We start from the raw sequence: 21,162 nt of genomic DNA, 5'->3' as shown, positions 1-21,162 counted from the left end.
CCTGAGGGTTTTCAGTCCCCAAACCTTTTGACAAAGTTTGAAGGGAAGTGAAAGCATAGTTAGGATGGGATTTTGACTTCAGCCTGAGAGTAACTTACCGTGAAGTGAAGCAGCAGGGGCGAATTATTTACCAGCAGATGTCTTGGGCTCTTCCTCTCCCATATTGCTTTTAATGTTTTGCATCAGAGAGTGGCCACAGGCTGAGCTGCTAGATCCCCTGTGTGTGTAAAGTGATAGGATCTCTTCTGAAAGTTGCCTCTGATACTCTGGGCTGTTCCCTGCCTGAGGGCGTCAGCTGCTTTCTCTTCCCTTGCCATACTTAAGCCCCTTCATGGCAGCTGTATCAGTCTAGCTCCTGTGGATTTTGCTGCTGCAGTCTGTGCCATTTTATTTGAACTTATCCTCTCCCCCCCCCCTTTTTTTTTTCCAAGGGTCTCCAATGAGCAGAGCTTCCTCCTATCAGGACACAGAGACTGATTCGTCTGGAGCACCACTGCTTCAGGTTTACTGTTAGAATAATGGACCAAGGCAGAGCTCTGTGGCGGGAGAGGTCGCTGGGCCTTACAGCAAACAGAGTTCCTCATCTCTTTTCATATAAAACATGCTATGCCACTTTATTTTCTTCAGTTCTCATTTTCCCTTGTTAAAGTTCAACTTGCCCCTCAATCTGTGGGGTGCATTGGATTATTTTTCTGTGTGTGGGATCATAACAGAACCTTGAGGAAATGGACCATGAATCTAGTGAACTTATTCAGACAATGGGACGTGAGTTCTTGGAACAGAAGATGGACAAGGGGATACTGACAAAGGGAATATGTTCTGCCTTTGTGGGAACTTGCAGTACTACTTCCACTCTTGGAATGCAGTTTTAGTACCCAACCAGACATCAGACATCCAGCTGTTGCCCAGCTCCAAGAGTCAGCTGTACAGTTTTTGCCCTTCTGGCACTGTAGATGTTAATGTATGTTGTGTAGCTTTGTTGATGATAGGAATGTCTTTTCATTTGTAGCAATTCTGTTGAGGTGAACTCCAAGGCTGTAAGAACACCTGTTTAAGATCCCAGATGTCTACTTACCATTGCTGGCCTTGATTGTCCCAGAGGCTGAGTCCTCTATGCACGGTAGCCAGACAAGCTTTCTTGACAAAGTGCCTTACACCTGTCCTGAAGGGACCACCTCAGAAAAGAGAGGATAGTTCAGCCTCCAGGGTTCGTTTAATCCTTGGCCTTTTTGTAGTGGGTGCCAACAAAGCAACCAAGCCAATTAGTGCTAACTACAATGTGGACAACTTGTTGATGAGACTAACTGGACTGCGACCCAACTCTTGTCTCTCAGGTTATCATGCAACCATTGAATAACAACTTTAAATCACTGCCGGTCTGGTGAGAACCACTGACATGAGGTATTAAGTAGACAAAGGTGTTGATTTATAACTCATTTGCCAATCAGCTTTTCCCTCACTCATCTGCCAAGGCTTACATAGCCCTGGGTGGTCATGTTAACTGCTGGAGAAAGCCCTGACCTTGGGTCTTGGCAGGTAAGTGAAAGACAAGACTTTTTTAAAAATTACAAATCAGTCCTCCCTGTAACTCTGCCTGTGTGTTTGGGATCTTAAATGCTCCTTAAAAATGCTCCCTGGAAAACTTTGCTGTTGCCTTTAAAGGGAGGGAGAAGGGATTTGTGGGGGAACTCTCCATGAAGTGTATGTAGGGAACTGATTATTGCTGTGTAAATGTGACTCTCACCCCCCTTTGCACAGGGGTGTTCAGTGTGCTCAGCCTCTTTCCTAGGAGCTGTGGCCACCCTAAAGGCACCAAACTGGGTGACCTTGAGGGCTGCAGCTTTTCAGAAGCCTGAGGGCTGCACCTCACTGGCATCTCCACTGGCTCGTTTATCAGAAAGTAAACACCCCCAGCCATGAGACTCGTTTATACACCTCAGTGCCTTAGCAGGGGAATAGGAAATGCTCGTTGGTGGAATTAACCAGCAGTGAAACCGGTGTCCATTGTTGCTAGAGCCAGACGCTGGCAAAGGTTGGCTCTGGCCCTGGTGTAGGCCGCACTTCTGTGCTTAAGCAAAGGAAAGGTGTCTTGAGCTTGTTGGTTGGGACTTTAGAGCCTGTGTTTGCCCCTATGCTTTTCAAAGATTTGGAGCTTTTCGTTCCTCACTTCACTAAGGAGGCTTATACAGCTGCCGATTGTGGACAGAACCCCCTTGAAACATACCGTTCACCTGAGCCACATTTAAGTCCCACTCAGACCTACTTGCTGTTCTTGTAAATTACTTGCTTTTAAAAAATACAGATTCAATCCTATCACTTGAAACATCAGAAACACTGGCTCATGAATCAGTGCTGACTCGGCAATGATATTTAGGCTAAATAACTGATCCCACATCACTTCGAAGCTTCTTCCACATTTGTCTGTGTTTTCTTGTGGCGCTGTGTCCCACGTTTGGGCCTTTGACGGGCTCAGAGGGATGGTCTGGCAATGCGGGGGCCACTGAAGTTTTGGTGAGTTCGACTGTATTTCCTTAGGCTTTGTTTTTTAAAGCAATGAAATGTAAATTTGAAAAAGCCCTCCCGCTTGTTCATGTGAGGACCTGACCCAAAGTGGTGGCCAGGACTCCTGGCAAACAGAGACTGACTGACTAAATACGTAATATTTTACGTACTACATTTGATGGGCCTTGCTGCCTCTTGGCTTCTGAACTAGTTTGTAAATATGTATTTGGATAAGTTTGCTTTTTAAAATGCACATTTACGTGACAACGTAGCGTGGCGCCTACTGCTGGAAGAAACTGATTCCATATAGCACCTTGATGAGGCAGTTTCAGGAAGAGCTGCCAATGGTTGCTGCCCAGATGCAACAGCAGACTTTTACAACTGTTTATACAGCCAGTTATGCCAATAGTGCCTGACAATGTATGTGGCTTAAAACTCCGAGTGAAAAAACCAGTGGGTGTTAGAGGTGTAAAACAATCCCTGAAACTGGCAAACCTGTTGTATGTTATGTTGGACTCAGTCTTTCTCTGGTTTTGGTTTTTGTTTTTAATTGCTCCCTATTTAATTAGGCTTTAAATTTCAGCCTGAAGCAGATTTTAAGCACATCCTTTGCTGAAGGGTCTGGGAGAGAAGGGCGTGTGTAGTGCCCTGCAGCTGGCAGACAGCAGTGCTCCAGCTAGAAGTTTCTCTTGTGGTTGACCATTGTGTTAAGTCTGTATATGTTTTTCCCCCAGTTGATTTAATGCAGCCTGGTGTCTGGGGAGCAATGAGGGTCTGTATAAATAAAGTAGCCTCTTGGGAGCTGTCTGTGTGCAGGGAATGTGTGGGGGGGAGTTAATAAAGGGGAGACACTGTCAATGACAATTCTACAGAACTGAGGCCAATCTTCTCTACAGTGTCTCTCTTCTCCCCCCCCCATCTTGTACTCATTTAATCCATCTGGAGGAACCACACCCTCATGAAACGGGGGGGTGAGAGGGGGGTCAGAGCTTTTTTGTTCTCCTGACCCTCTGACTTGAAGGACCAGTTTTGCCTTTTCAAAGTCAGTTACTCATCTAGCAGCTAGTTTGCAAAGTCCTGCTCCTGCACCTGCTGTCACTCTCCTTTTTTGGGGTGGGGAGGGGTTGGGAGGGAGATGGTCAATCAAAGGAACTCCCATGTCTCTCTAGCTTTGTGATTAGATGAGGGAGTGTGGCTGCTTATAGGGTAATTACCTTGTCATAAACTTTTTCAAAGGTATGGGGGTGTGGTAAGAATTGGTGCCAGACCCTTCTTTCTCAACTTTGCAAGGAACTTCCTAGTGACAGTGGGGCTCCACTGAGACCTGATTGTTGGATTGGAAGGTAGTTGGTTTGGGGAGAGGGAGAGATTTAAATCCCCCTTGTTGGGTCAGGGGTTGCTAGGATCCTTTCAGTCTGATCTGAGATCTGGAGCTTTTTACATCTAAGTTGCCATTTGAATGGTGCTGCAGGCAGTAATGATTGAAAACTCCTCACTGTTGCGTGGCTGGTGTGAAACAAGCTGTTTGGTGTCAAGCCAGTGATTCCCAGCACAACCCCCCTGTTCCATTTGGGAGCTATGGCTCTCTGTCTAGAGAGGCAAAAGATTGAGACCAAACTCCCTACTTGCTTCTGCAGTTAGGCCCTCCATGTGGAGGTCCAGGGAAAGACGTTTGGACTGCATTTACTGGCACGGTACCCCTGGGCTAAGTAGAGGACATCAGACCGTAGATCTGTCAAGCTGCCATCTTCCACCAACACTAAATATCCAGTCAGACCCCTGCAGGGAGACAGCCTTCCTTTTTAGGGTTCTTTATTTTCATTTAAAAAATATAAAGGGAGGAAAAAACCCTTGTTCTAGGCTGGCAGTGGGTCTTGGCTGGAAGGGCTCTGCCAGGGAAGAACCTTTGCTTGTGAACAGAGCTGTTTGATTGGTGAACCAGGGCAACAGGTATATAGAACTAATACGGCCAGCTCCACTTAAGTGGCAGTAACTTAAGCTGCCTTTCAGCCAACTTTCTGAATAGCTGCCTCATCCGGGTCTGTTTCGAAGCAGCTTTGGAAGAGGGTCCGTCAGCTTGCAGCCAGATAATCACAGGGCAGCCCCCTCGCAAAAAGCCACTCTAGGATGCGCCACTTACTCTTTTCCAGCTGCTTTATGGGACCCAAGTAGGTTTCCCTTCTGTTTTGCCAGCTTCCTGTTTGGGGTTAGCTTATTTTGCATTAGTGGTGGGGAACGGCTGATTACCACAGAATTGCTCTGTTGTTTTGTACTAGTGATCAGGCATATTTTTGATAAACCAGGCCATCCTAAAAGTTGTGACTCGGGTTATTACTTATTTGTACTCAGCCGTGAGTAGAGGCCTCACCCACAATTGGGAGCCCATCAAGTTACCCACTTTGTGCACACATGGTGAAACATGTCCCTGCCCCCAAAGAGCCATGTAATCATACCAAGCTGGCCCTTGGTTCCGAACCCTCATTAATTGCTGTTCTCAGAATATTTCTAGGGAGTAACTAGGATGTCTACTGCCACCTTAGACTGTTTAAAATAAAGATCTGACAATGTATCCATCTCACTTCTTGGTTCCTTGTAGAATAGCAGTGAAAGTGCTTTAAATTCTCATTCCCAAGCCTGTGTGTCACTTTATTTTTTTGAACACTGCTGTGTTCTCCCCATTCATGCTTGGGTATTGAATGAATTTGCAACATCTTTTTGCTACTGGAAGAGTTGTCATGTTTGTCAGTCCAGCAGTTTCTTAGGCTGTGTCTACACTACACAGCTTTTAGCATAGCTGCTGTTTGTCGCCTTTTCTGCCAACAAAAAAACTTCCACCCCCAATGAGCGGCATTTGCCGGCAGCTCTCCTGCCGACAACACACAGTTCACACCGACACTTGTCGAGGCAAAACTGTTGTCTTTTAGGGTTGTTGTGTTTTTTTGTTTGTTTGTTTTTTAACACCTCTGAAAGACAAAAGTTTTGTCGTCCAATTGTCAGTGTAGACCTAACCTTAGTTGCTGTATCTGGATCCACTCTGAGTGTCAATATTGGGCATGGTACTGAATGGGGCAAGTGATCTTTTGGGAAGAATATGGTGACTAGGGAACTAGTGCCAAACACTAAAAGAGACCAAGAACTGAGCAACACAGGACAGGGATTTTTAGGCAGACTGGTTTTAACATACATTTACCTCCAATGTCTAAATGAACATCTGTGAGAGAGGATTTCCCCCCTCCCACCTTTCAGCTGAGAGCTCACAAAACCTTCAACTTATGGGTGTTTCCTTAAAAGAGAGTCTGATTCATGATGAATCTAAGTGTTAGTGCTATCCCATTGTCTCACACCTGTTAGTTACATAAATATCTGTGGATTTAACAGGAACCGGTCTTCATGATGAACATGCATGCAGCTAAAATCAGCAGGACTGAGGTTATGTTGGGAAACCACCTGTGAATTTACTTCCTTTTGGGAGCTTGAGTCAGCATCTTTATTTCACTGTTGACGTCTTTGATTTTTTTGGTTAAGTTTTTCAGTGAAATAAATAGCAAGTCTCCACTGAGCATGTGTCTTAATCACCATTGGAAAAACCACCTAATGGTGCTCTTCAGAGATTTTATGATCTGTTACATGACTACGCCCTTAGCAGAAATCTAGGACCATGCAGGTCATTGACCTGAGCAACCATGGTAGCACCTTCATCCTGGCTGTTTCTCTGCATACATATGAATCTAGAACATCCTTGTGCAAAAATCAACTCTAAATGCACAGGCCCCTGCTTTCAAACCCCTTGGCCGTGATTCAGTTTTATTTTGTTAAAGCTAGCAAAAAGCGATTGATCTTCCTATGAATAAACAGACTCTGGTTAGGGTTGGCAATTTTGATTGAATGTATACCTGGAGGTTTCATCACATGACTTCTTTAATTCCTGGAAACTCTGGGACAATCCTGGAGGGTTGGTAACCCTAACTCTGGTCTGTGTTTTTTAATTACTGTTTGGAGCATGCAAAGAAAAGCAAATAAACACTGTTCCCCTCACCCACCCACCTCTTGAAAATGACTGACTGGTTTCTTTCCATGTGGTCAAAAAGTGATGTTGGAAAATGGACTGTTCTACCTTGATCCTTTCCCAGCCCAGTCCTTATTAGTTTCCCCCCTTAAAGTGGGAGCTGCAGCCTCTGTTCAAATTAAAAAGCAGTGATTTTAAATGCCTAGTACTTGTTCTTTCTCCTGCGAGGCTTTGCTATTTAATAGTTTGTTTATAAAGTAGTAACACAGCCTGGTTTGCTTCTCGTACTGTTTAAACATGTAGCTTAAAAAGCTACACCAGGGGCTGGTGTTGGAAGGGAGAGAGAATTGTATTTCAGTCTGGAAACACCTCTACAAGGAGTCTTCAGGGCTTTATCTAAATATGCGGGAAGGGAAGAGCTGAGGCCCCCTGAGGATATGTCCACACTGCAGCTGAGAGTGAGCCTCCCAGCCCAGGCAGCCAGATTCAAGCAGGGCCTGAGCTAGCCTGGATGTTGCAGCTTGGGCTGGAGTTCAGGCTCTGAAGCTTAGGCAGTCAAGTGGGCTTGAGAGCCAGAGCCCCACTGTATACATGGCACTTGTTAGGATGCTAGCTCAAGCCCTGCTAGTAAATGTCTCTACCCGGGCTGGGAGCCTTGCTCCCAGCTGCAGTGTAGATATAGCCACAGGTGCATGATAAATTGCTGAACCTAAAGGCTCGAGTAGATCTTTCATGGGTGGTGGGCTGCTTCTTCTGTTCCTGCTCTTGTCTGTCACCTATGCACAGTGCAGAGCTAGCTCCCCTGTCTGCTCTCTGTAGAGTTCTTTTGCATGCAGGCATGCTTGTCTTTGGCAACTCCAGCTCCTGTCACAGGGTGATTGATTGTGTTGTGCTTCCTGCATGCAGTTTGAGTGTCCGCAGCAGGGCAGTGAGCCTGGGGACATTGCCCCTATCTTCAAAACCACCTTTCAAGTTAAACCTGCTTGGGAATAGTGACTAGTATTAACATACTTGTGTGCTGAATGCTCCTTTCTTTGCCAAGGGGTGGCAGCACTGACCCAGATGATTGACTGCTTTTGTAGCAAAGCAGTGATGAGCTGCCAACATCTTAACAACCAGTTCCCTATAAAAAGTTCTGATTTAAGGGATGTGCCTCTGTCCTGCCCCCTCCTGCCTCCCCAGGCTCGTTCTCCATCCCAGGTGCCTGCTGGTGGTGCAGGAGGCCTGCAGCCCTTGCATCAGTGGGGTCGCTTCCCGGCATGTGGGGCAGCGGCTCCCTGCAGGCAAAGGCTGCTGTCTGCCCGACTCCCCACCACGGGATGTGAGCGCCCCCGAGTGGCAGAGGCCGGACAGCCCCACAGTGCAGGAGTGGGAGAGACTGGCGGGGGGCTCGCCCCAGCACGCCCAAGGCAGCCCCCAGCCAGCCCTGGCTGGCTCCTGGGGCAGAGGAGGCTGCTACTGCCAGATCTCCCCGCCCAGCGCAGCCGGTGGCGCTCCCTGGGCCGGGCAGGAAGCAGCATGGAGCTCGGCCGCAGCTGCTGAGCAAGGCGGCATCGGATCGGCCTCTGGGGCGGGGCCCCCGAGCGGCTGCCTGGAGGGCTGCGCAGCCGCAGTGCGGGCCCTGCCCCGAGACTTGACGCGAGGCCCCGCAGCCCTTCCATAGCTCTGCACCTCCCAAACGGTGCTGCTCCGTGCACCCCCCTCTTGCACCGAGCCAACTTTAGGATTTTTGCCGCCCCGAGCAAAAAAATTTTTTGGCTGCCCCTGCTTTTTTTGGTGCCCCCCCAAATCCCTGGCCCCGCCTCCTCCCCCAGGCGTGTTGCATTTCTTTCCCCCCCCCCATTGCTTCCTACAGCTTCCCCCTGCAACCCCCGTCCTAGCTCACCTCCGCTCCGCCTGCTCCCCCGAACATGCTGCTGCTCCGCTTCTCCCCCCTCCCTCCCAGGCAAGGGAGAGGCAGCACGTTGAGGGGAGCAGGCGGAGCAGAGGTGAGCGAGGGTCAGGGGGGGGGAGCGCAGGAAGTAACGGGGGGTAGAGGAACCGCTCCCCACCCCAGCTCCACTCCACCACCGCGGCCGCCTCCCACAACCGAGGTGCGGCTCGGCTTCTCCCTCCCTCCCAGGCTTGCTGCGCCAAACAGCTGTTTGGCACCTGGCAAGCCTGGGAGGGAGGGGGGAGAAGCAGCAGGGCAGCGGCGTGCTCAGGGGAGGAGGCAGGGCAGAGGCAAGCTGGGGCACATTTCTAGGGGCAGCATGGCGCCAGAATGCTGCCCCTAGAATTGAGCCACCCCAAGCACCTGCTTATTTTGCTGCTGCCTAGAGCCAACCCTGTCTCCAACAGCCCCCTTCTATAAGCCCTACACCATGCACCCTCCCTAGCGCTGCGAGTCGGGGCCCCCTTGGCCTGGGGGTCTGCCCCAGCCGAGTCCCAGCCTGGCTGGGACTTTCTGGGGCAGCGTCTGCCTACCCAACCCCGCCCTGTTCTCTGCCCCCTCCAACCACTCCCTGCTCCTCATCCAACCCCTCCTCCCGGCCCCCTTACCAAGCGGCAGGCGCTGCCGAGCTGCTCAGGATGGTCCAGAGCACTGGCGCCAGCGGCACGGCATGCTGAGGCTCTGTGAGGGGGGGGATGGCAGGGGAGGGGCTGGGGGAGCCTCCCCGGCTGGGAGCTCAGAGAGCCTGAACAACCGGTTCTAAAACTGCTTCTAAATTTAAAAACCGGTTCTTGCGAACTGGCTCCAGCTCGCCACTGTACTGGTGGAGGTCTAAAGCTTTTGCCATTACCCGGCCTTGCTAGCAATTTACCTCTGGAAATGTTTTTCAGCTGATGTAACAGGGCTTTTGGGAGCCTACTTGCATCATGTGAAGTATGACTCCTGGTCCCAGGAAGTGTCTACAACACGTGTAACTAGGCTGCTTAGCGTCTGCAATTGTGGAGCCACCTTCACAGCTGCTTGGAACCAGAAATCTCCTTTCCCTGCTTTGGTTTATTTCATTCCAGCATGACACATTCAGGTGGGGGTGTTGTTTTTATTGACCTTTCCCTGGCGCGAGTCAGTGACACCTCAGTAGTGGCACAGGACAAGGTCAGCAGGGAGAAACACCTTCCATTCCGCTGGCTGGAAGGGTTGAAGTCCAGGGGCTTAGGCCTAAAGCCAACCTTTGATTCACAAACACAACCTAGGATGTTTGACCCTGCTCAAGTTTTGGGAAGAGAATGCAGAGGCGCTCTCATGAGGGGGTAGATTTCCCTGCACACATGAATAATAAAGCAGAACTATTCCCCTGAATCAACAGCAGCCACCTCTCTGCCACTGCAGTCTTCCTTCAACTGTATTTGATCTGCTTTACTACCTACTAACTTGATAAGGGTGCTGCTGTAGCAGATTGTCTCTCTCAAATCCTGGGTGGTTGGCACTTAAAATGGGAAGTCTGGTGCCAGATTGGACTAGAAAATTGAGATTTAATATCTTAAGAGTATGGTTGAGGTTAACCATCATCATGTGCTGTATAAGATGGGTTTTGTCCCCCAACAGTCATGAAGTGAACAAGAACAGGTTTCAGAGTAGCAGCCGTGTTAGTCTGTATTAGCAAAAAGAAAAGGAGAACTTGTGGCACCTTAGAGACTAACAAATTTGAGCATAAGCTTTCGTGAGCTTATGAACAAAAACAGTGGCTAAGTTCAATATCAGGAACTGTCTCAATCAAAACAAGGGGAAGGCTCTATATTTAAAAAAAAAAGTATAGGCGCTTGTCAAAAGGTTTCTCACTTCAGTTCTAGAGACAATTGCATCCCAATTACTTTTGCTACCTTTGATCTGCTTATTTTCATTGCTGGGTTAGCAATAACTATTCTTAGGGCGGCATATGGATGTTAGAGCCCTGCTTGCTGTGGACTGAACCCTGCTCCCATGTAGGGTTTGCATTATCTGAAGCAAGAGGTGCAGTTTGCTCATCTATCCCTTCTTCCTCACCTTTGATCTGACCCTATTTCCCTCAACAAAACAGGGTGACCGAACCCCATTTCTCCAACACCAACCCCTGCCAGCAAGGGATGAAGTGGTGCTGGTGAACTGAGGACACGGTTCGAGGAGGGTAGTGCTACAGGCAGGTCTGGCCTCTGACCAGTCTCTGCCACCGCAACTGCACCTGCCGAAACTTGACTTGTTAGGAGGGGCCTGAGGCTGGAAGCTAAGCCTAGTGCAAGCATGGAGGTTAGCCTGGTCTTTCCCATTGCTCCTGCTGTTTTCCCACCTCAAGGGACAGACAGGACCAGACAGGCACCTGCCCTCAGTGGCTTCCTCTCTGAACTCTGCAGTTCAGAATCAGGGTAGGCTCTCAACACACATGCCGCAGATATACTGACCTGATTTTTTGGCCTGCTGTACACCAGAAACAGAACTGGGCAGAAAAGTTGGCATATATAAACCATACATTCCAGGAACTTAACTAGTTGCTCAGCCTGCACAGGAGAGAGAAATAATGCTTATACATGTCATGTTAGTGGCTGGCCCAGTCAGTTTTCATGCAAGACCCTGAAATACTTTTTTCTTATGTCTGCACGCTTAACTTCAGTGAGGGCAGAAAGGAAGAGAACTAGTTGTGAAACTACAGCATAGCCTGTCCAGCAGGGTAAGGAAGCACCCCTGCACAATGAATATCAGAGTGGCAGTTGTCAGGGTAGGTGCCCAGCTCCATGTTCTCTGTTACAAGGCTGCTGCTGTAGGGGATTGTGCAGGCAGCACTGACATCTGGGGCCAAAATGTACAAAAGCTGAGACAGAACAGACTGGCCTTGGCTCAGCTGAGTGCAAACAAGCCGCCGTGTCCCGCTGCTATAAACTGAAAACAAACAGCCCAGGCACATGGGCAGAGGGGACTTTACCCCTTTGCCCAACCTACCCATTCTGTCAGTTTGACTAGCCCCTCCAGTGATACCAAAAGGCAACTTTTCCACTCCATCTGATATAGAGGCAGCTGATGTGAGAAATAAAGACCTGCTGCTCTCACTCTATAACCACACCAGGGCTCAGGCCTAGTTCCTGCACAGCAATGTGCGTGGTGAAAAGAAGCCTCCATGGCATGTTATGCACCAAGCCTTTTTCACAGGCACAGCATTGATCAGGCAGGGGGCAGCTACTTCAGCTTGAGCACCAGGGCTGCGATAGGCAGAGGGTAGGCCACAGAATAGGGCTGTTGGCCAGCCTGGACTAAAGTGTACAAGCTGGGCCCAGGCCCCGAGCTGTGTGCTTCAGGAGTGGCAAGTCAGAGGTGGTGCCCGGCCTTGGGCAAGCTGAATGTTAAAAGTCCCAGATCAGCAGTGCACCAGCCTCTTCTTCCTGCAGACCCCACCTCATTATTGCTTTCAAATGTTTCAGACAGGGCATGGCAGCACATAGTTGGTCCAGGCAGAGTTTGAGACTCTCTGGCCTAAAACCTCTCATCAGTCCAGCCCTTAGTGTTCTCCATTTCCACCTTCTACTGCTTTCAGACCAGGTGCTGCCCCATTATCAATCCACACCCTACTTACCACACAATTACACATGCAAGTCACCCTATTTCTTTTATTTTACAAGTGCAGCTTTAACAATGATATTAACATGCAGAAAACAAGTTACTCGAGTCAGCAGCACCCCAGAGAGGAGAGAATGTAGGGGACACTTGCTGGCCAATCAACAGGTGAAAGAGAGGAGGCCTCTTGGAAAACACTAACTTGACATAGGTGGAGAGATCAAACTTCCAGCAAGAGCTGTCACTACCCAGAGGGCTCCCTCCTGCCTACCATCCACTCCCTCCCTTTACAACAGCAGGAGGACCTAGGTGCTCCTCCTTCACCTGATAGCAGAATTTCAGCACACCCATCACTTTAGTGACCTCTCCCCTCAACTCTGTAGTGATCCACTTGCCCCATTTTCACCAAGCCCAACAACAGCACTAAGCCAATCCCATGCAGTGAGCAAATCAGCCACTGAACCCTCCTCACTCCCCAGGCACAATTCAGCTCTAGGGCCTCCCCCAAGCTAGAAAGGCCATAAAGTCCCTTCCCCACTAATTTGAGTAGCAGTGTGATGACTAGTGGCGCAATGTCCTCTGATAACTGAAATGGATTTGTACCAGTGTGGAGTGGGAGGAGTAAAAATCCTTCTCTGTTGTAGATAAAATGGTATTTAACTGGCACATTAGCCTCTACTCCAAAGACCAAGGGTGAAGGCAGGCCTTATTGAGGAGCTCCCCCCATGGCAAACAGATGAAGGCTAGGAAAGCGTTACAGAATAAGCCAACTGTTCCTACAGGAGAGCAGAGCAGTCATGCAGGAAGAGTTAAGGGACTTACCCACTGTGAGCAGTGCTGTATTACTGAAGGTAGGACCAAGACCCCAAACGCCACAGCTGCTCCACTGATAAACACAGGGGGGTGGGTCTTAGCCAGGGTGCTGTGTTCTGTAAAAGTTTTACAGGTGCAGCTTGCTTTGGAGCAGGTACATATGTGGGGGGGGGGGGGGAAGAGAAGATGGAATTTTGCCCATAAAGGCTCCAACTAGACTGGTTCTTAACCAAGGACTGGGGTTAGTGGGTCTCAAGAGGAAAATGACAGTCCCACGAGATGTTCAAACACTGCTTTAGCTTGACTTGCCTAGCCTTTTTTGCTTTACTTCCTCCTCTCTGCCAAGCAAGGTCCTCGGGATCTATATAAATGTGAGCCAGCTGGCTATGGTGTCTGACAGGCGCTGCAGCTGCAAACTGATACAAGGGCCTTGCATTGTGCTGGACTGACAACAGCGAGGATGCCAGTCATGAAGCTGCTTCCGTGGCAAGTTCACTTGGAGATGACAGGAGTGTTTACTCACTCAAGGTCAGGAGATGACCCTTCCCTCCCCCCGACCCATGCACATCCTGCCCCATTCCATGGTATGTCTCAAGGGGGCAGAGGGGGAAAAAAAGGGGCTCAGTTGAATTTAGCCTTTGAAAAGTCCATTTCTGGATGCTGCTCCATGAACCTGTAAGAAAGAAAGGTGCACAAGTGAATGAGCTAGGCAGGCTGCACGCTACATAATGCTACTCTGCAACATCAAACACACCCACACACAGGAGAGAGCATGACATTTCCTAGGTTCAATCTATCCTCACAACAGCCCCTGTATAGTGGGGAGGCATTAATCGCTGCTTCCACATAGGAAGAGGATAGCAATGCCCCCTCTGCTGTCACTTTCACTTGCTATCATGATGGCTGCTGCCCTCCCCTTCCCCAGGCCTGCAGGTCTCACATTAGCCATGTTGATTTGCAGAGCTTCCCATGCAAGGAACCCTGGACACCACCTCACTCCTTCCTGCTCCTGTTAGTAATATCAGTAACGTTACCCAGTCAACAAGGCCAACAGGTGTAACGAGCAACGGTTATTAATGGGACACACCCTTGGGAACTATTACCTTCAGGCCAGACACGTAGCAGCTGCGATGTTGACAATGGGGGTGAGGGGATTCTGATCGAACCTTAGACATATTACTTAGTCATACATATTACTGGGGATGTTGGGGATGTCTCCACTACTGAGGTAGTGAGAATAGTAGCAAGAGAAGGATGGCACAGAAACCCAGCTCCAGTAAAGCTAGGCCAAACCCAGCCCAAATGTACAGCTCTTCCGGCAGCTTTGATTAGCTTCATGCTCCGTCTGCCACTGCAAGCAGGTTTGGAAATACTGCATCATGCAATGTGAACAATATTGTACAAGGAGGAGACCCACCAATGTAGTTCAGCACGATGCAACCACTGGCTAGGCAGAGGGCTATATGCAACCACAGTCCCATTCTGCATGACGCTGGAGAAATGTAATTGCAGCGGCACTTCTTTTGTATGTCAGCAGAGAGGACTCTGTTGCCAGAGAGCAGGAATGTAGCTGGACATCACCAAAGCCCACTATGGGCCAGACAGTCTAAACTTCATGCCCATTCTCCACCAGTCAAAGAACACTGGGACTAAGCTTATGGAGAACATTCAACAAGTGGTCTCATGTACAAGAGATCCTGTCTACAGTGCTCAGGGAAGCAAGGGCAAGCCCAGATTCTTGGTGAGAGGGGATCATCTCAGTTTTGGGTCTGATGTACGTTTTGGAACGACAAGTCATCTCACTAGAAGCACACAGCACGCAACCCTGATGGACCTTTAACTTGAACAAGCCCCTACGGTGCTGATCAAAATACTACATCAGATAGTACTGCCAGTAAAGTCTACAGAAAAATCAAGGAAGGTGAGATGGTAGCAGGAGAAACTGTCCTGCTAGACTAATCCTTGTTTCACCCCAGGGAAAAAAGAGGCAGTTTTTCATTTACAAGGGGAAGCTGCATAACCCATAGTTACCCTTCGTCTCATCACCAGCAGATGTGGGCACTAACCCCACATGGCCTTGTCAGGAAAGTTATTCACAGGAACTCCAAGGTGCAGTTACATCAATCAGGGCTATAAAGATATAAACGTGCTATTGGCTTGGAGACAACTGTCTAATGTAGGATGTGTGGGGGAGGAAATTATCTGGGCTACTAGGTTGAGGGAGATTAATGAGCTTTTATGTGATCTCACTGGCTCCACAGAGACAATATCTCCAGCCCAGACACCACCTGCTGTGTCTTACTCCCTGCACTTGAAGCTAGCCCTAGAGCAGAGCTGTGCAACACAGCATAATTCAATATGTTCCCATCCCAACACGGAGGGTCAATGTCTAAAACATTTCAACTGAATTCCGCAAGTGAGTGCAGACAGGTTCCAAGGCCAAACCTATCTCACGCGCCATCAGTCATTCTCCCCCCTCCCACTACTCCACGACATATGGCTGACACACAAAATTGCTCAAGGGAGGTGGGGAAGAAAGTACCCATGGATGAATTCTCTCTACGCACTTTTTCAGTATATCCTGCTTCTTCTGTTCATCAGATGTGGGGAGCCCCATGGATTTCTGACGTTGATCATACATCATTTTCTCCACCATGCTGCGAGTTTCACTGTCCAGGTCTGACAACTAAAACCCAAAGAGATTCTGTTATAGATGGAGGAATAAACCACAGGCCCCATGGCCTACATACAGAACCTCTGCTTACAGTGAACTAAGACACAGTAAAATTTCAAGGCACTATAGCATGCAAACTACAGACCTACTTATATAGAAACCGACCTGTAAATCCAACTGCACTCACTGCAATAAGGTTTTCCTGAATTCAGTTTGCAGGGTAGCTTTGAAGTAGCCAATACCATCTCATGCTTTTGAATTATTTAACTTGTTAGATCACCTCTTTCTAGTTATGCCATCCATAACCCCAGTTAGGGCATACACTCACAAAGCCTCTCACAAATATTCAGTTAGTCATACTCTGATCCAAAAACTGTTCCATGAGGAGGCACCATGTCTCCTCATGTTCCTTTTAACATGCTCCCTACACCACTCCAGGTGAACACTCACTGGATTCTATAGGAGCAAACTTTTCTGGAGTAACACTGAACTCATGAAAACAACAAGGAGTCCGGTGGCACCTTAAAGACAAACAGATTTATTTGAGCATAAGCTTTCGTGGGTAAAAACCTCACTTCTTCAGACGTGAGGTTTTTACCCACGAAAGCTTATGCTCAAATAAATCTGTCTGTATCCACAAAAACAACAAGGAGTCCGGTGGCACCTTAAAGACTAACACAGCTACCCCGACACTGAACTCATGGTATTTGAAGTCAGGGGAAGGTGTTTTCCTTACACAGAGCAGAGGTTTCTTCTCAGACTAATGCAACGTTGTCACCATGGGCAGTGGCAAGTTTACACCTTATTTTCCCAGGACACAAGAAATTCTAAAGTCCCACTTCTAATTCAGACCAGGTCTCTCATGGGGCATTGTGACAAGTTGTGTGCCACACTTCTTATAGTTCCATAGGTCAACATTTCTCCTAAGTCTTCATCCCCTTTGGATTCTGTGTCCTTTGGCCCCATTTACTTTGCTTGCAGAGTGAATACATGGTAGAGGCCAAAAGGTTTAAGAAACCTTGATCACAAGTTGATCACCGTACACAGCCCCTGTTCACTATGGCTAATGGGCTGACAAACAGGTATTACCTTTGAGTTCTCTGGGTTAATTTTCTTGGTGTTGATTTCTGGGTCCGTGGGGACTAGCTTGCTCCACCATTCCATCTTGTTGATCTAAAAAGAGGAGAGGAGACAGTAAAGAACGCTTCACAAAACAGCAGGTTCTCTGAAAATGCTCATCTGGGATACTTAGGTGGGTTACTTTTTTTGTTACAAAGAAACAGAGTTACTGGAATCAAACCCAGCTCATGTAGCCCTTAACTGACAATGACCGTCAGAAGATAAAGCCTGGATATAAGGTGGCTTTCCCATTCTCAATCACCTCAGTTTAATCCCAAATGGCAGGAATTACCAACGCTAGCAACAATCTCCAAGGAGACAGCGTCCAGAATGGGCAAACCCATGTTCCTATTATTAAATCAACTGCAACTGAAATGACATAAAAGGAACGCTGCCACACTGAAACCTGCCAGCACATCACACACCAACCGTGCCCAGATGCTCACATACCACAGGTGAAAGACAGGCCAGAATTTTGCTCCAATAATACACCCAACTTTAAAGAAAAGCGGACTCCATTCTCAAAGAGTGAGTGACCAATCCAGGAGCAAGGATCAATTAAAAGTTACAGCTGAAGATCTGGTCAGACTCTGGTCCTCGATACACTGATGTTCCTAAGTGGAGCAGTATATAGGCTCAAGCAATACTGTACCAAAGAACAGGAGTGGAAGTACAATCTCAACTCTCAAGGTTCCTGGCTCTAGGGGATGTATAACAGACACGAGCCTGAATGCTATCAGTGATTCACCCTGATGTACCTTGTACAGGATGTGAGAGAAATTTCCAGACCTGAGCCATTTTTTTTAGGTGACAAAACTGAGGCCTGGTCTACACTAGGAAATTAGATCAGTATAACTATGTCCCAGTAAAAAAAATCCACAGCCCTGAGCAACACGATTAAACTAACCTAACCCTAGTGTAGACAGTGCTATAATGGGAGAATTCTCCTGTTGAGCTAGCTACCTCCTCTCAGGGCGGTGGAGTACCCACTGCTGCACCATTTTAAGTGTAGACATGCCCTGAAGAACTGTCCAAGATTGAGGTGTCAAAATACTGTGTGGATGGATCACTTGTCTGACCCAGTATGGCATTTATGTGCTTACCTTCTCCAGGTGCACGGTGACTATTTTACCATCCTCAATCAGCCAGGAGCTCTCCTCCACCTTCACTTCATTGTATAGATCTCCTTCAATCACTGGGGGGTGACCCTTCAGCCCCACTTTCAGGTGCCGTCTCTGAATGTCCACCACCACATCCTTCCCCTTCAGCCGGAAGCTCACCTTGAATGGGATGGCCAGCTGGACAGGGGAGAGAGGGAGAAAGAGGGATCAGAGATCTCTCACTTCCCCTCGTGTTACTGCTCCAAGACTTTCTACCTTGAGTTCATCTGAGCTACACTGTATATGCCAGAGTAGGACATGCTCTTTGTGCATTAAATATATGGATTCTGTGGGGGCTGAAGCAGACATTTGGCAAGATGATGCCTGACAGGTCCCAAGTGGGTTGCACAGGATGAGCAAACTATGAGTGCTGTCTCACTTCAACAAGGTCAAGATTGAGGCAGAATGACAAAAGGGCCTCAAAGCCTCTTGTCTACTAAGCTCTCTCCCTCTATGGGTGTGCTACAGCTGAACACTGTTACTATTATCTTCTTGGACAACCAGAATACAAAGCATATCATTGAGCTAGCTGACCTTGTTACTCATCAATGGCTCCACAGTTCATAGCAGTGCCTGCCCTCAAGTTTCAAGGCTAGAATTCCTCACATCCCCAATCAAAGGCAGCACTTACATCCAGTTCAGAAAGGGTCTGTGTCCACCTATAGTTTGGAAGGTCAGCCCCATTCCCAGAGTTTGGTTTAAGTTTTCCTTTATCCTTCTCATCTTCTTCTTCATCATCAGTCTCCTAAACAGACAATTTAAGCATTAGTAAAGAGGTTTTCAAGCCTGAATATACATTTCACTAGTAAGAATGGCTCTTTAAATTCATACGGGATTTTCCAGTTAATTATGTTTTTTGATTCCTAAGGCACTCCACATAGATCCAGTCTGGAATTAGAGGGCAGAGATTTCCTTTTAAAGCATCAGATTTTTAAAAAATTAGGGAATGTCTTTGAGAATCTGTTGCAGTCTCCAAATTGGCAGGGAGTAGAGATGGCAGAAGCACTGAAGACCTCCAGTGCATGCTCTCACAGATAGAGGACGCACCACACTGTTCAAATGGCACACTCCTCCATATACCGAGAGGCCACCTCAATGTTGTTCAGATGCACACTTCCTCCTCCCCAGAACTGAGGAAGTCTCTGGGAACACATTACCTGTTTGCTGGGCTCTGGAGATTCTGTTTGATTCTCACGGGGTTTCACTGAGACATCTTTGGGCTCATCTTGTTTTTGCTCTTTTTTCTGTTAAAAAAAAAAATACCCCAAACCCCCAGACTGATTATCTGATGTCTGTGAAACTCTGACAAGTGAAATGTACCAATACAGCACTAGGTGGCCCCATTTCCTTCTATAGATAAAGCTGCAGACCTGCGCATAACTCAGAACTATAAGAAACTTGGGGGGTTTCCAGCTCTACTGCACCACATAACAGGAAAGCCCCATTCTCCAAGAGGCAGACTGGCATGGTGTCAGCCCTCCTCTGCTCCTTTCCCCAGTGTAACTGCACAGAGAGTTACTCAGAGACCGTGCCAGAACACTCTGTTGCAATAAGAGCACTTGCTGAGGGCACTGGGACAAAGTAACCTGTAAGAGAAGCAAGGAAAAGAAAGATTGGACAGGCTTAGATTAACTTGGAAATGCAACAGCTGCTCCAGTCTGGTATTCTGGATATTTGTACAAGCACAAAGCTTCTAACTGAATTATACCAGCCACTACTGACTGGACTGCACACAAGCCAACGAAGGAGGCTGGCTCTAGCCCCAAACAGTCTCCTTTTAAAAGGCAGATGTGTGTGTGCACACACGTGCACCATACTGAGCTCTCACCTGGTCAATTTCCTGTTGCAACCTTTCCGCCTCTTCCTCTGTAAGCTCCTTGATCCTTGGTTCATTATCTTCCTGCTTCTTTTCTTTAGCGAGTTTGGCAGCTCGCTCTGCCTTTTCACGCCGTTCTGCCTCTTGCTGGGCTTTTTTCTCCTTCCGCTCTTTCTGAGCCAGCTTGTTGTGGTGGTTGAATGTCTCTGTGATTAACTGAAAGAAAGGAGCCCAATGATGGAGGAGTTTTAAGAATTCACCATACTCCCAAACCTGGGTGGCAGCAGCTGAAGGGAGGCTCTACCTCCCTCATAAGTCTACTGCAGAGCAGACACGTTCCCCAAAAGCACTGACCTAGGGATATTTCCCTCTTTTTTCATCCCAGATTTGAGATGGTGTCTGACAGAATATCTGGGAAAGTTCAAAATACTTTCCAAGTCCCTGCCCATAGGAGAAAAGTACTCCTTGAGCTGGATTCTCCATTGCCCTGTACCTTGTGCAGTGTAAAATTCTACCATTTGATTTGGCAGTGTTTAACAGCTACTTTGCAGAGGTGAAAGTGCAATGGAGATTCAGGACCCTAGTTTGTATATTCAGCTCTGTGCCAAGGATTTGTAGTCTCACCTTAAAACTATTCATGTAGTCTTTGTGCCTCGCTCATCTGTAAAATGAGAAGAATACTGTCCTAACTCACAGAGGACCAGGAGACTCTGATAACTAGCGTTTGTCAATGCTTTGAGATTCCCCCCGTGGAAGAAGTTATAGGAGTATAATGTGTTATAACTGGATCTGGATGCTTTCCAGGTGGAGTACACTGAAGACCATCTGAAGCATCCCCATATACTAGATGGATAATTATCCAATTTAATATTTAGATGGTAAGCTATTTAGGGTGGAGAACTTGCATTCATACTATTTTTTGTAAACACCTTGCATTGTTGGCAGAATGGGGGGGGGGGGGAAATAACAATGAATACTTAAAAACCTAGAAGCATCAATTTTTACCTGAAAGGTATAGTTTGTAGGAGAGAGATTTTAAAAATTTGAAAACCAAATTATATTGCTTGGGAACAAGTTACCATATAACCCTTCCCCAGGAGCACCCAAGAAAGGCAGAATATCAAGGTCTGTGATGTAAATGGCTGCACTGCTTGGAGGGAGAGTTGAGTAAACAGGCAGGAAGCCAGAGAAATAACCCAGCTGTTGATAATGCCAGAGGTACTGTGCAAGGCAGCACGTAGTGAAAACAGTTCTACTACGGAAGACACACTAGCTCTTCAGACAGGAAAGAGAACATCTGGGGAGAATGTAATGTAGGGCAGGTGGGAGCAATGCTGGGTACCCCTGGTAACCATCACAGATAGGAATCAAGAGGAGGGAAGGAAGAGATTCCTTATATCAAAGGGTACGAGTTTAATCAGAGGAAGTGCCAAGGATGTGATCGGCACTTATCAGGGTGAACTAGCCCAAAGCAGCTCAGAGATTCTGGACCTCAGCTAATTATACAACTGACTGCAAACCAGTACAGGGGGAGAAAGATACAATTATTATTAAATCTTTATG

At 47.8% G+C, this 21,162-nt stretch overlaps 2 protein-coding genes and 1 long non-coding RNA gene across 4 annotated transcripts in view; 2 read left to right on the top strand and 1 right to left on the bottom strand.

Moving 5' to 3' along the window:
• KDF1 (keratinocyte differentiation factor 1) overlaps window positions 1-6,551 on the top strand; it is a 79,259-nt gene extending 72,708 nt beyond the window's left edge. For both annotated transcript variants that reach the window (XM_043506099.1, XM_038378049.2), the window contains one exon: window positions 432-6,551. In XM_043506099.1, coding sequence (XP_043362034.1) covers window positions 432-514 — 83 coding nt within the window. In that variant the 3' untranslated portion in view covers window positions 515-6,551. The remainder of the gene's footprint in view (window positions 1-431) is intronic.
• A 5,505-nt stretch (window positions 6,552-12,056) lies between these two features.
• The window catches only part of NUDC (nuclear distribution C, dynein complex regulator), a 17,322-nt gene continuing 8,216 nt past the window's right edge, over window positions 12,057-21,162 (bottom strand). Inside the window, exons 3-9 of the mRNA XM_043506100.1 lie at window positions 19,612-19,815; window positions 18,941-19,027; window positions 18,415-18,528; window positions 17,727-17,921; window positions 16,594-16,677; window positions 15,398-15,516; window positions 12,057-13,503 (exon numbers count right to left, since the gene is read on the bottom strand). Of these exons, the coding sequence (XP_043362035.1) occupies window positions 13,452-13,503; window positions 15,398-15,516; window positions 16,594-16,677; window positions 17,727-17,921; window positions 18,415-18,528; window positions 18,941-19,027; window positions 19,612-19,815 (855 nt within the window). The 3' untranslated portion in view covers window positions 12,057-13,451. The remainder of the gene's footprint in view (window positions 13,504-15,397; window positions 15,517-16,593; window positions 16,678-17,726; window positions 17,922-18,414; window positions 18,529-18,940; window positions 19,028-19,611; window positions 19,816-21,162) is intronic.
• Window positions 21,024-21,162, top strand: part of LOC122458276 — a 27,284-nt gene continuing 27,145 nt past the window's right edge. The window contains exon 1 of the long non-coding RNA XR_006278248.1: window positions 21,024-21,036. This is a non-coding gene — a long non-coding RNA (uncharacterized LOC122458276). The remainder of the gene's footprint in view (window positions 21,037-21,162) is intronic.

This window comes from Dermochelys coriacea, chromosome 19 (genome assembly GCF_009764565.3).
Source record: "Dermochelys coriacea isolate rDerCor1 chromosome 19, rDerCor1.pri.v4, whole genome shotgun sequence".
Taxonomy (NCBI): Eukaryota; Metazoa; Chordata; order Testudines; family Dermochelyidae; genus Dermochelys; species Dermochelys coriacea.
The sequence above is the reverse complement of the archived record's forward strand: the minus strand, read 5'-3'. Positions and strand labels throughout refer to the sequence as shown.